General features: G+C 37.4%; 1 protein-coding gene and 1 pseudogene across 1 annotated transcript; one reads left to right on the top strand and one right to left on the bottom strand.

Moving 5' to 3' along the window:
* Positions 1–1,188: 1,188 nt before the first annotated feature.
* Positions 1,189–3,585, bottom strand: LOC132143263 (uncharacterized; annotated as a pseudogene).
* A 5,044-nt stretch (positions 3,586–8,629) lies between these two features.
* Positions 8,630–12,650, top strand: cpo (carboxypeptidase O). The gene is made up of 9 exons (XM_059553543.1): positions 8,630–8,785; positions 9,042–9,102; positions 9,178–9,279; positions 9,497–9,601; positions 10,011–10,127; positions 10,237–10,330; positions 11,073–11,275; positions 11,377–11,461; positions 12,311–12,650. The coding sequence occupies exons 1-9, from the start codon at positions 8,736–8,738 to the stop codon at positions 12,583–12,585; spliced, it is 1,092 nt and encodes a 363-aa protein (XP_059409526.1). The 5' UTR covers positions 8,630–8,735; the 3' UTR covers positions 12,586–12,650.
* The last annotated feature ends 1,604 nt before the right edge of the window (positions 12,651–14,254 follow it).

Below are 14,254 nucleotides of genomic sequence, written 5' to 3'. Positions count from 1 at the left end.
CGAAGAGCTTCTGACACTGTATGTTGTTCAAGAGTGGCTTGACACAAGGAATGCGGCCGCTGAACCCAAGTCTTGCATACGTCTGTGCGTAGTGGTTCTTGAAGCACTGACTCCAGCTGCAGTCCACTCTTTGTGAATCTCCCCCACATTTTTTAATTGGTTTTGTTTCACAATCCTCTCCAGGGTGTGGTTATCCTTAATGCTTGTACACTTTTTTTCTACCACATCTTTTCCGGTCCTTCGCCTCTCTATCGATGTGCTTGGACACAGAGCTCTGTGAACAGCCAGTCTCTTTTGCAATGACCTTTTGTGTCTTGCCCTCCTTGTGCAAGGTGTCAACAGTCTTCCCCATGATTGTGTAGCTTACAGAACTAGACTGAGAGACCATTTAAAGGCTTTGCAGGTGTTTTGAGTTAATTAGCTGATTAGACTTTGGCACCAGGTGTCTTCAATATGGAACCTTTTCACAATATTCACATTTTCTGAGATAGTGAATTTGGGATTTTCCTTAGTTGTCAGTTATAATCATCAAAATTAAAAGAAATAAACATTTGAAATATATCAGTCTGTGTGTAATAGGGGTGTAAAAAAATATCGATATACTTGAGTATCGCAAAATTGTTTGGCGATATTGTATCGATTCTCAAAATCTTAATATCGATATAAATATTTTTTAAAAATCATTTAATATTCGTCTTCATCTCTGAAAAAATCTTGAGTAACAGGAAATACTAGCAATAGATCACGCAACTAATGTTAGAGTTAATGTAGTTCGCTGCTAGTAATGGAGGGTGAAAGATTTGTTCCAGTTCATGTATCTGTGTACTAAGCTGCAGTGTGCCTTAATTTAGGCTTTTGTGGTACCATTCTATGGCGTTTGGATGAGGTCATTAATATAACATTGTTATGGCGCACACACCGTGCAAAAATTTAACGATAGAACGACTGATCGACCGATCGAACATCAAACCAAACGTCTATCCGAACGTCTTGAGCTTTGAGCGTCTTACTCTGCGGGTGACCCACGTGACGGTCAGACGTGACATCAGCGTCTTGAAATTAGCTGTTTTTTAAACATTTAAGGAGCCAAGCTACTATGCAAAGACTATAAATGGACATTACAAGTATAACAATAAAGGTATTTTATACCTAAACGAATACTTAACCATTTCCTGCATCCTGCTGTGCTTACCTGCTCTACTTGGTTCAAGCAACTAGCCTCAGTGACGTCCTTGCTATGTGCTCTGGGAACTTTAACTGCCTCCCAAGGTCCGCATGCAACTTCCAATCTTAGGACGTGGCTAACATTCCAGTTGAGGCCTTACGTTCTCCCTGAGGTTTCTCCCCTGCCCTAACAAAGGAGATGTTGTGCCTCACTGGGACTTGATGTTTAGACTCCCGGATTGCGGTGCAGATGGTATCCGCTACTACCTTCAGCACCTGGTTATGGCGCCACGTGTACCTCCCCTCTCCTAGTGCTTTAGGGCAGCAACTCAGGATGTGCTCCAGGGAACCATGAGCCGGGCACAGAGGGCATGTTGGTGTTTCTGCTAGGCCCCAGGTGTAAAGGTTAGATGGACTTGGGAGGACATCATACACCGACTGAATCAGGAAATTAAGTCTTGCGGGTTCATCAAGATCTTCCTGACAGCTGCATGATTCCAATTGGCCCAGGCTCCTTGTTGGCGCATTGCCACAGTCCTACTTAGGCACTCCTTCTCCACCTCAGCCGAATCTCTCCCTGCACCATCTGGCATCTCTCTCGTCCTTGGGCTTTGTCATAGCGTGGTCTTGTGTGACTGCCTAGACCAGCTCTTCCCACTGCCACAGAGCCAACTAAGACACCATCTCCCAGTTTCGCCTCTGCTTAGTCGACTGCCTCTTGCGCTCACCATTTCCTCCCAGTTCTGACCGTGATGCCAGCAGAAGAGATTCTGGTGTCAGCCACGTCTCTGTACAGCAACACCTCCCTGGCTCTGATGACTTTGAACTCCTCGGTCAGGCCAGTAAAAGGCAGCTGCAACTTGTTGTTGTGCCCATACAGAGCAATGCTGCTCAGGCTCTTCGGCAGACCCAGCCATCTACACAGGTATCGGCTGATATTACGTTCAAAGCCCTCCACAAGTGATACTGGGACTTTGTAAATTGGTAGTGGTCACAGGAGTCTTGGCAGGATACCATGCTGGTATATACATGCCTTGAACTTCCCCAGAAGACCTGACTTGTCCACCGCTGATAGCCAGGTCTTCAGCTCCATGTGGGCTGCCTCCACCGCTGCCTTGTCCTTCAGGGTGCTGTTGAAGATCTTCCCTAAGCTCTTCATGGGTTTCTCTGACACTGTTGGAATAGTGACTCCATCCACGTAAAAAGTGTGTTTGTCCTCCACTCTCCCCTTTCGCAGGACCAAGGATCTGGACTTGGCTGGCTTGAACATCATTCTTGCCCATGCCGTAATCCTTTCCAGACTGCGGAGGAGCCACCTGCACCCTGTCACTGATGTTGATGTGAAAGTCAGATCGTCCATGTAGGCTCGGATTGGCGGTTGGCGAATGCCGGATCTGGATAGGGGGCCCCTGCATTCCACCTCAGCAGCCTTGACCAGCATGCTCATCGCTACGGCAAACATAAGTTTATATGTTTACTGATACGTTTACTGCACTGATACGGTGCAGCCTGTGATAATGCCCTTCTTGAAGCGGTGCCCCACAGATGTTGGAATTGATCTGTAGGCGTCGACTAGGTCAAGCCAGAGGACTGCTAGGTCTCCTCGATTTTCTCTCACCTCCCGGATCAACTGGGTGATCACTCCTGTGTGTTTCAAACAGCTCGGCATGCCTGGGACTCCGCCCTTCTGCACCGAGGTGTCAATGTAGGAATTCTTCATGAGATACTCAGATAACCTGTTGGCAAGAATCTTGAAAAAAGATTTTGCCTTCCACACTGAGCAGAGAGATGGTGCGGAACTGCGTGATGTCACTTGCGTTCTCCTCCTTTGGTATCCAAACACCCTCTGCATGATGCCATTGCTGGGCCACCTTCCCCCTCTGCCATACTACCCTGATGAGTCTCCACAGACTCTCCAAGAGTCTCTGGAAATACTTATAGACTTTATATGGCACTCCACTTGGGCCCGGAGCTGCGCTGGTACGTGCAGTTCGTACAATGTCCCTGACCTCTGCCAAGGTGGGCTCCTTGATGTTAAACTGGAAAGAGGGTTGTGGTGGTGTGGGTAACTCTCTGCAGGTGGGCAGATTCTCTTCTCTCCTGCTGTCGCTGTATTTATCACTGAGGTGCTGATTGATCTCCTCCTTTGGGCATTGCAGGGTCCCACTCCGCTTCTGCCCCAGCAACTGCTTAGTAAAGCTAAAGGAATTTGAAATGAAAAGGCCATTCGCTTGCAAGCTCTCTCTCTCTGTCTCTCTTCCTGTGCTTCTCAGCCCATCGTAGAGAGATGAGTTTCTGCCTCAGGATGTCCCTGAGCTCTGTCAGGGCTGGCTTTTCCTCCTCGCTCGCCCTCTTATACTGACGGTTTAGGACCTTCAGCTCTTTCCTAAGCTGGGAGATCTTGGTGCATAAAACATGCATAAAAATAAATGTATAATAACAAACAAATAACTATAATTAATAAAAGTGAATAAAATATAAGCATGCATTATCTTTTATTTTCAAGGGCTAAAGAGAAATATGACTGAATCTTAATAAAATGTAAAATTTTCTTATCATTTAGGCCAAATCTTTAAACAGACCAAACTTTCTCATTAAGGTTAGTTTATTTTCATGTCTTTCACATACAATCAATGAGCCTGAACCAAATTATTGATCATTTGCATAAAATAATATGTAACACATTCCTACACGTGCTTACCTGTTGTTAACGCGTTCCTATGGCGACCGGTGGAAGTGTAACCGATAGTGTTCATAACGCTTGTTTATGTGTGTAGACACGTTGTAACACGTTTTTTTGTTGTTGTTTTTTTTTACCTTAATGTGGAAGCTCTTTTACTTCAGTTGTGTCCTCTAAAATAGTCACGATTGGATTTTTGCAATGGCTGATTTAGAAATGAATGCAGTGTATTATTAAAGTTAAAGCAGCAGAAGGTATTATTTACAAAGCGGGCATGCTTTGATGGTTAATTATATAGGCTATACAAAAGCAGGAGATATTCCATATATTTTTTTCAGGATTCTTTGATGAATAGAAAGTTCAAAATAACAACATTATATTTGATTTTTTTTTTCTTTTTTTTTTTTGCACTGGCACTTTTGAATTGTATTTTGAATTGTAATATAGTTATGGTTTCAATTAAAAAAAATGAAGCACAACTGTTTCCTATATTGATTTAAAAAAGAAAAAATATCAGTCCAAACCGAACTGGAAATATTGTATATGTCTTCACCTAAATTGTATAAACTATGCAGGTTTTTAAAGACATCTCGTGTGGAAAAAAACCCTGATTATTCTGGGCAGTATAGCAATAGTACGGGAGACGCATAAGTTGTTGTCTACACTTAATGAAAGAAAACAAATGTGGCAGACTAAAACCGACAGGAGAAGGAATGAGAACCCTGACATTAGCTCTTCACATTAATTGAATGTGATTTATTAACACCTCTAAAATGAGCTCATGATTCCACCTGGATGCATAAAATGAAATGCAAAAAAAAGTGTGTATAAACAATATCTTAAAAGAAAGCTTTAAGTAGATGTACAGCTTAAAGTGTGCAGCTTGTTCTAGTACACAGTTATGGCCTATTCACAGCAGTACAAATGTAATTCACACATTTATTTGTAATTTACACTGATGTAAACAGAGAAAGAGGAGCCTAGACTAAAAACATTTATTATATTTAATATATTAGTGTTCCTGTAGCTCAAGTGGTAGAGCATTGCATTAACAAGCACAAGGTTGGAGGTTCGAAACCCAGGGAACACATGATAGGAGAAAATTGTTAGCCTGAATGCAATGTAAGTCGCTTTGGATAAAAGTGTCTGCTAAATGCATAAATAAATAAATATTTCCCCCTCTAGTGGACAAAATTATGTATTACAGCCTGCATTGCTCAGATAAGGTAAGTCTATGGATTTTTTTGGGGGAAAGAATAAGTTTGACCAATTAGAAAAGAAATACCAACGTGGGTCAGACAAGTCTGAAGGTCTGTGCTGAGTTTGGTGAAGCTCTAGGTGGAAACAATTACTCTCATGATAAAATTATAATGTTTAAATACATTATAATTATATTTAAATATAATGTTTAAATATATGTTGGCTTTCTCAAGCTAACATAATAAAGAAGCCTCAGAGAAACATCAACAAATTCAACATCAACAAATTTAGTATGTAATACAATTGTATTTGAAAAATTTAAGGCATGCCATACTCTCCAACCAAAGGGACTTTAATTGTCCCAAATCCTACACTTTTCCGTCAGTACATTCACTGATTCTAGATTATTTTTACAGATTTGAAACATATTTTCACACAAATTTGAACAGAGTATGCTACATGCTTACATTCATTTATTTAAACTTAATTTCTATAGGCTAGTGTTCACAATTTGACATTTATTCAAGTGTCACACAGCTACTTGCCTTTTGATATAAATAAAAGACGAGAGTGAGAAATGTTAAGGACATATTATCATGGTACTGTTCAGCCTATATTCTTGATTTTTATTTCCACTTCACTTATATTCATAGAGACAAACATGCAATGTTCTTATTAATGGGACAATATTCAATGTTCATTGATACAATATTCATCATTACACAATATTAATTCAATCCTATAGTTTAGAAAAAATCTGTCAAAATACTTTTAAAATATCATTAAAGGGGTCGTTTCAAAGTCGCCGCAGAATAAATGATGTGCCCATGACATATTCCTGCTTCAGGTATAATGAATTATATGTTAAATGTTATTTGCTCTGACTCTCATTCTGCCTCTCAAAATTAAAAGGTTATAATGAAGGAGGAGCGAAGTAACCAAACTGTTTGCTAAAATTTCCACAAAATAAAAAAACAGCTTACGGTTTATCTGTTTATCGTGTGTGAAGGTTGTGTTTAAGTTACTCAGAACAACTTAGAATAGCCTACAACAATTTTCTTTAAGTACTCATCTAAGTACAGCAGGTAAGCACAGCAGGATGCAGGAAATGGTTGAATATACATTTAGGTATAAAATACGTTTATTGTAATGCTTGTAATGTCCATTTATAGTATTTACATAGTAGCTTAGATCCTTAAATGTTTAAAATACAGCTAATGTCAAGACACTGACGTCACGTCTGGCCGTCACTTGGATAACCCGCAGAGTAAGATGCTCAAAGCTCAAGACGTTCGGATAGATTTTGGCATGGTGTGCACACCATATGGCAGGGCTGTATTTGAGTGATTGTGACACGGACGCTAGCTTTGCCTTTCTTTGGACTGACTGTGCTCCTTAATTTGTGTGGAGATTGGGGTCTACTGTATGTTTATGGGTTTTTGTTAAATTGGTGATTCTTTTGGTTAATTTATATTTCTTTAAGTTCTGATAAAAAGATTTTAATTTTTGCTGAAACTTTGATTTGTTAAATTTTGGTTATTTTTGTTAGGCTTTAGGCTGCTATTAAGTCACCTTTGCTGCCTAGATTTGCCTTAGATTGAAGTTGTTTTTCATTTATTTTTGGTTTATTTATTCCCCCCTCCCCAATAACTGACTGTTCTTTCTCCCACAGTGCTGAGTGCCGAAAGTGGTGATGTCTGTGTCCTCGGTGGTGGTGTCTGTTCTTGTGTGCTGTGTTTTGCCTTGTTGATTATTTATTTATTTATTTATTTATTTATTTAAATTTACAAATAATGAGGTAACAAGGGGGCACGGTTGCCAGTTCCCTGAAGATATCCACCCCAAATCTGACTCAAAACCTTCTGAAATTAAAATTAGTTAAAATTATAAAAATTATTTACAGGCATTTTAAAGTATCCCGCGGTTTAAAGTAACTCTGTAAATCTTCCAGTGACATCATTTTCAAAATATCCCAATTGTCTGGAAAACCGCAACCCTGGCAACACTGCAAGGGGCGGGGCCAAGGCAAGAAACTGACAGAAGAGCACATGGCACACACACAATTTTATTATTTAAATTATTAAAATATTTTATTTTTATTTTATTATTTAAAATTTATTTTAATATTTTTATTATTATTATTATTCAAATTTATTATTTTCTTCATTCATGGCTAAAGTGGGATTTGGCAGGTGGGGGAACCCTCAAATTCTGTGTATGTGCAACAGGGAAAAATTACTCATATTGAGTATCGTGATAGAGAAATAATTTTTCGGACAAGAGTGTCACTGTGGCACCAAATATCACAATACTTATTTACTTGATAAAAGTTTTTATTTTAATATCGTTTTCAATTTTGTTTTCAATTTCAGTTTAGTTTTAGTTAGTTTCATCAATGGTTTTGTTAGTTTTAGTTTATTTTTTATTTTGCAAACACATTTCTATATAGTTTTTATTTTATGTAGTTTTAGTTTCAGCTTTAGTAATTATATTATATTATTTTATTAGTAATTATAGTTTAGCAGAGCAAACGGAACACTTCCAGTGGAAACCAAAGCCAGACATTTAATTTAATCAAAGTTACATTTTTTTGCACAGAATAGGTAACTCTTGTGCAGACATCTTAATAATAAAAATAAAATAATTGTTTGAGATTGAACAAAATAAATAAATAAATGCAACTTAAAAGTATACAAGTAAAAACTATTAAAAATTCAGACAAACTAATTCATATTAAAGATGAAATCGTCTGTTTGTGTATGCGTGCGTGTGTGGGTGTGGTCCTGGTATTCTCTACATTGTGGGAAAATGTCTCTCCACATGGATGATAATATTATTAGAAATGTTTTGTAAAAAACAAAGATAATAACAGCACATTTCAGCCTGTCAACCTTCGTGAAAACATGACATCTAAAACATACAGTAGGCTACTATGAATTTTTGTTTGTTTGTTTTGTTTTTTTTGTGCTTGACGGACTTGTTTTGCTGTTGCACCAGCGTCTCGAACAAGAAACTAAAAAATGCAGCGCTCAAGTTTAAAGTTCAACTTGTGTCTCATAACCTGTGTTATTTTCCATTTCACTACCACAGACGTATCCTTTATGATCAGCTGCTTAGGACTAACAACGTTAGCGAAGTGTTCAAGGTTACGGTCCTACATTGAGCGTTCCTTCATTGAGCGTTTAATCGCCTCAGCAACTTAATTTCCGCCACAGTAAAGAGCTTATTAATAACGAAAACGTTTATTGATTTTTGCTCAATAATATTTTATTTCAGTAACTGTTGTTATTTTTGTTTCGTTTTTTTCATTAAACCTGCTGAGATACAAAGAGTGTAAACTGAAATTATCAGTTCCACCTGAGTCCAGTCCACGCGTATGTCCGGGGAAACTGATGAATATTCAGGTATAGCATGTTTTGCCCCCTTAAACCAAAAACCTCGAAAACCAAGGATCTTGTAACACCGGCTTTACTGGCGAGATACGCATGACAATCAAATGCAAAATGTAATTGTTTCCATTCCCTGATTACTGGAAGATCCAGTTTATAACAGCTCAGTGTGTTAGACCAGATTTATGACAAATACACCGTTATCAGTTGAGGTGGTTTCTCTGTGAGAGCTGCTTTATAAGTCACTGTCAGGCTGTACTAGGTTCACTGTCAGGTTCACCACGCCTGGATAACAAACAAACATGAAGGGCTCTGTAATATCTGTTTTGGTGGTCTTGGTTGTGCTGGACAGGTAAAATTTCAGGGTTATGACCATAGACTGTATATGACATTGTCTTGATGGAGGTTGAATTAAGACAGAACTAAGCATTAAGTTTTTTTTTTGGAAAGCTGAGATAATTCTAGCTTAGCATTCATGAAAAAAGAGTGAAGAGTGAAACTTATTTTATTAAATAGGATATCTGACATTGGGACATAAGATCAGTCTTTTTAACCATCCGAGAGATTTTTCCTCATTTGATTCAGTTAAGTGTTTTAATTCAATACAGATTGGCTAGTGGACTGGAACACAGATCGTATGACTACACGAAGTACCACACCATGGATGAGGTGAGGTGATCCTGTACTAGCAATTGATATTGATTGATTGTTTCTTTTATTGACCTGGTAAATCTCTCCAAACAGATCTCAGCTTGGATGAATCAGATGGAAAGGGAAAACCCAGACGTTGTGTCCAGCATGGTATATGGACAAACTTATGAGAAGAGGAACATTACATTACTAAAGGTACTACCTGTTTAGTGCAATACGTGTTATCATCATAAATGTCTTCCCACTCGGTGAATTTCGAGTTTCAAGTTGTTTTATCTTAAATTATAATTCTAAAATGTAGATTACTAAAAGTCCTGTGTTGGTACCATGTGACAGTTATAATAATTCAGGATACTTGAAATTCATGCCATGATATTAGCAACTTGTTTGTTTGTTTGCATCTGATATGCAGATCGGCTTCAAAAGCACCACACCCAAGAAAGCTGTTTGGATGGACTGTGGGATTCATGCCAGGGAATGGATCGCTCCAGCTTTCTGCCAGTATTTTGTTAAAGAGGTGAGACCTAATTGCATCAAACTTAATATGTGGTGGTTGGTCATGACGACATAAACCTGAAGTGTTACTACCAGAAATATCACAATCTACTTTTTTACATGACAGGCCATTGTTTATAATGTACTGCATATGTCTGTAAATGCAATGCAAAATGCAATTTTTTGCTCTGCTATTTTGAATAGATACTGTATGTGCAGAGCTCACAAATACTGATACTGCTATTTTAATGAATGTAAAACTCCTACTGTAGCTTGTTAACCCTGAGATTCATATTGATATGCCAATTAAATTTGATAATAATGTTTTTGTATAGGTGTGTATGTTTCTTCAAATATAAAATGTTATGTTTAATCTGAATTAAATGAATTTAATTTAAAATGAACTGAACTTGTTTGTTATGCTGGGAAAGATCCTGGGCACCTACAAAACCGACTCGAATGTGAACACGTTGTTTAAAAACCTGGACTTCTATATCACCCCAGTGCTAAACATTGATGGATATATTTATTCCTGGAGGGATAACACTGTAAGTTTAATCCTTTTAAGTATTCTATGAAACATACTGTACATTTGATAAAGGTAAAATATATCTGCACATTTTATATATTTAACAACATATGTGATATGTTTTAAAGACTCGACTATGGAGGAAGTCCAGAACAGCAGGGACTGGAAACTGCAGATGTTTTGGCACTGATCTTAATCGCAACTTTCCTGCTTACTGGGGGAGTAAGTAACATTTTTCTTTTCATTAGAGATCAATTTCAATGTTAGTTTCTTAATTTCAGCACATTCATGGGTAAAGTATGTGTAGTTCAGCTTTGTTATAAAGTTTGCATAATCCTGCAACGTAGATGTATTATATTTATCAATATTTCCACCTTTTATATGCTTTTAAACCATTATAGACACATTTTTAATACGATATAATATGTAAATTAATTCAAATGTCATATATATAATATAAGGGTTATAAGCATGACTTAACAGATGCCTTAAAGCAACACTATTTAACTTTTTCTGTATTCAAAATATAAAAAATGTATATGAGCAAGTACATAATGAATTAATCTTTCAAACCGTCTTTTTGTCTTAACCCGAATCACTACGGTACACTTATAATAAGTGCTTATATTCAGACTATTGTAGCATATTAGGGTCATCATCGCTGCGGAGTAACTCATACCTGCGTGAATCGCCAAAGACATAAACTTAGAGAAATAGCTCCGGTTAGAATGTTCTTCTTGCACTTCAGTCCATAGATTGCAGGTGTGTTTAAGCTGGCAGGGATAAACCTAATGTTGCAGTAGCAAGCAATAAAAAACCTGAAGGATAACCCAGACAAAACTCATATTCACATTTGCTGTGTTTCTGCAGAGTCAAGCATGATATACTGTAGCAGTTGTCAAGCACAGACATGCAATCAAAGCTAAAGGTGCTAATAAAAGGTCCATCTGTTTTCGTTCACTAGTGGTGGGGATCTCAAGGAACTGCTGTTCAGATGTCTATAATGGACCGACTGCTCTGTCTGAGCCAGAGACCAAAGCTGTCACTGACTTTTTGGGAGCACATCAAAATGAAATGCTCTGTTACCTCACCATTCACTCGTACAGTCAGATGATACTCGTCCCCTATGGAGTCCCCAACATCTCAGCACCCAATTATGATGAACTGGTAAGAAGAAGAGCAAATTATTTGGGATAGGTTAGGATTGGAAGCTTTCAAACAAACTGTCAGTTATGAATTAAATCTGCACATCTGTCTGTGTTTTTCAGATGGAAGTCAGTCTTGCTGCAGCTGAAGCCATCACAGCCGTGCACGGGAAGAGCTACAAAGTGGGCACTCCACCTGATGTACTGTGTGAGTACTTTAAATCAATGTACACTCTCATGACCTGAAGACAATCAGGTCTAGAAAAAAATGCCTAACAGTGGACTGCCATTTTTAAATCACACAAAGAGCCAAATTGTTCAAATAAACTGCTCTTTTTAAATCACTTCGCTCATGCAATACTGTGCATTATTATGGGCATGCACAATATATATATTGAAGATACAGTGAGCAACATCACACACATTTAAAAGGCGGTCTCATTTAAGAAGGGGATGTTCTCAAGTTGACTTACGCTTCAATTTTGTTCTAACTCAAAACTTGTGACTGCATTTTCTTCACCTCTGTAAAACTCCCAAATCCTTTCCTTCAGCTATAACTGAATTCTAAAACATCTTGCCATTTTTCCTCAACCTGTCAAAAACAGTCAATACAGTTACATGTCAGTTATCAGCAATATTAGACATATTAATTTACAGGTATTTATGGCTCAATTAAAGTTAATTATTAAAAACTGTAACCTTTTAGCAAATATCATGTAATGTCCAATTTTCATACTGTATGTGAAGCCGAAATTAAGTTTTTTAGTTTTGTATTTACATTTATTTGATTAGTTTTTACATTCGTATCGGACAGTATTTTAAGTAGCAATGCATTTCTAAAATTATAAAGTCTAAAACCTCTGGTGTATTTTTCAGAGATAGATAAACAAAAAATAAGCTCCGCCCTAATGACGTTTATAATATTCAGTCTAACTGGTATAATTACAACAAAACCCGCCATTCAGATGTTTAGCAACTCCAGGGGTCTCTGTATGAAATAATGCATTTTTTTAAATCAAATGTATGACATTTAATCATTTTGAAACATTCTTTGCAGATGCAAATTCTGGCTCTTCACGTGATTTTGCAAGATTCATAGGGATCCCATACTCCTTTGGGTTAGAGTTACGAGATAAAGAGAAGTACCACTTCATTCTACCCGAGAATCAAATCCAGCCCACATGTGAAGAAGCGTACCAGGGAGCGATGTCCATCATAAACTACGTCCATGATAAGAATTTCAAAAGTGCAGCGATTAGTCAGACTGTGGACAACTGTGACTGTCTCATGAATCTCGAGTGCAAATGCGATGATTTTAGACCACTATATTAAAATGGATCATGTGCTCAAATAAGTACTGTCTAACAAAAAAAAACCACCTGGTTTGATATTTTACTGTCTAAGTTGGTACAGGCTATGTGGGAAAAACGTCACGTCAATTGAAACAAAGAATTAGTGAACATAAGAGTTCGACCAGAAGAAAAGATCTAAATTATCCAGTTGCGGCACACTTTTTAACTTTGAATCACGCACGAATGTAACCTCTTTACGCCTTTGTGGGATTGAGAAAGTAACTTTGCCACCTAGAGGTGGAGACATTGAATTACTTCTACACAGACGCGAACTATTTTTGATTTACACCATCACCTATGGGTATGAACGATGAAGCATTATTTAATGTAATGTTATAGTCATGCAATTGTTTTGAATGAGGTGTTGTTTCTTCTATGTATTCACGATGAGTTTGAGTGACTATGGAGCCTGACTGGTTGTTGTAACTGTTTAGAATTACAATTTGATGCTGTTTGATGACGATGTGTTGATCTTGGGGATCTTGACTGATTGTTGTAACTATAATAATTTGTAACTTTATGATGTGGTGCTAATTATGTATTCCCAATGAGCTTAATTATTTGCAGATGGAGCTCTGTTAATTGGTCATGTGTTTATCTTAAAAGAGATTAATTTGAACATTTGTATACTCCTGATGAAGGTCGTGTGACCGAAACGTTGTGCGATTAAAATTTGATTTGATTTGATTTGATTTGAATATTTTGATTTGAATATTTTAAATATCAATATTTTGATATTGAAAATTTATTTTGCAAGTTAAGATAGCCTAGTGTGCGGGAGTTCCTTATATGCTGTAACGACTTACCTGGTCTTATTTTTCTACGCACCTATTACTTACAGATGTGCGATGGAGTTCGTTCACTGTCTAATGCAATAAAATTATAGAAATATCTTGAAACATTACATTGGTGTTTTTCAGGATTTTCTGTGATGTGTAAGATTGATTGCAGAGCTCTATTTGGCCAGCTGATGGCAGTATATACACAGATATCATTAAAGATGTTTGCAAGCCTGTATAAACTACTGTCAACATCAGCAACCACAGATATGATTATAACAATTATGGTATATTAAGTAATGAAAAAGGGACACTGCTTGTGGGAAAGAACAGTCAACCCGTCCTCAACAGCACAGAAGTTGATCATATAAGAGAAATGAGGGATAAGATCTCCCTTGTGGCAGGCTTCTCCTGTACACACTAAGACCTGGAGCCCTCCTCTATTTATCACTGACTAACTGCATGACAGAGAAAACAGAGATATGCCCTGTTCATCATATTAAAAATTTCCAGAGTAATCAAGTGTGTATACCTCTCTTCATTTCAACCGAAGGTTAGAGGTCAACACTTATTATGTTTGATTTATATACGTATATATATACAGGTGCTGGTCATATAATTAGAATATCAGCAACAAATTTATTTATTTCACTTATTCCGTTCAAAAAGTGAAACGTGTACAGTCATGGCCAAAAGTTTTGAGAATTACATAAATATTAGTTTTCAAAATGTTTGCTGCTAAACTGCTTTTAAATCTTTGTTTCAGTTGTTTCTGTGATGTACTGAAATATAATTACAAGCACTTCATACGTTTCAAAGGCTTTTATCGACAATTACATGACATTTATGCAAAGAGTCAGTATTTGCAGT

This window comes from Carassius carassius, chromosome 7 (assembly GCF_963082965.1).
Source record: "Carassius carassius chromosome 7, fCarCar2.1, whole genome shotgun sequence".
Lineage (NCBI taxonomy): Eukaryota > Metazoa > Chordata > Actinopteri > Cypriniformes > Cyprinidae > Carassius > Carassius carassius.
The sequence above is the reverse complement of the archived record's forward strand: the minus strand, read 5'-3'. Positions and strand labels throughout refer to the sequence as shown.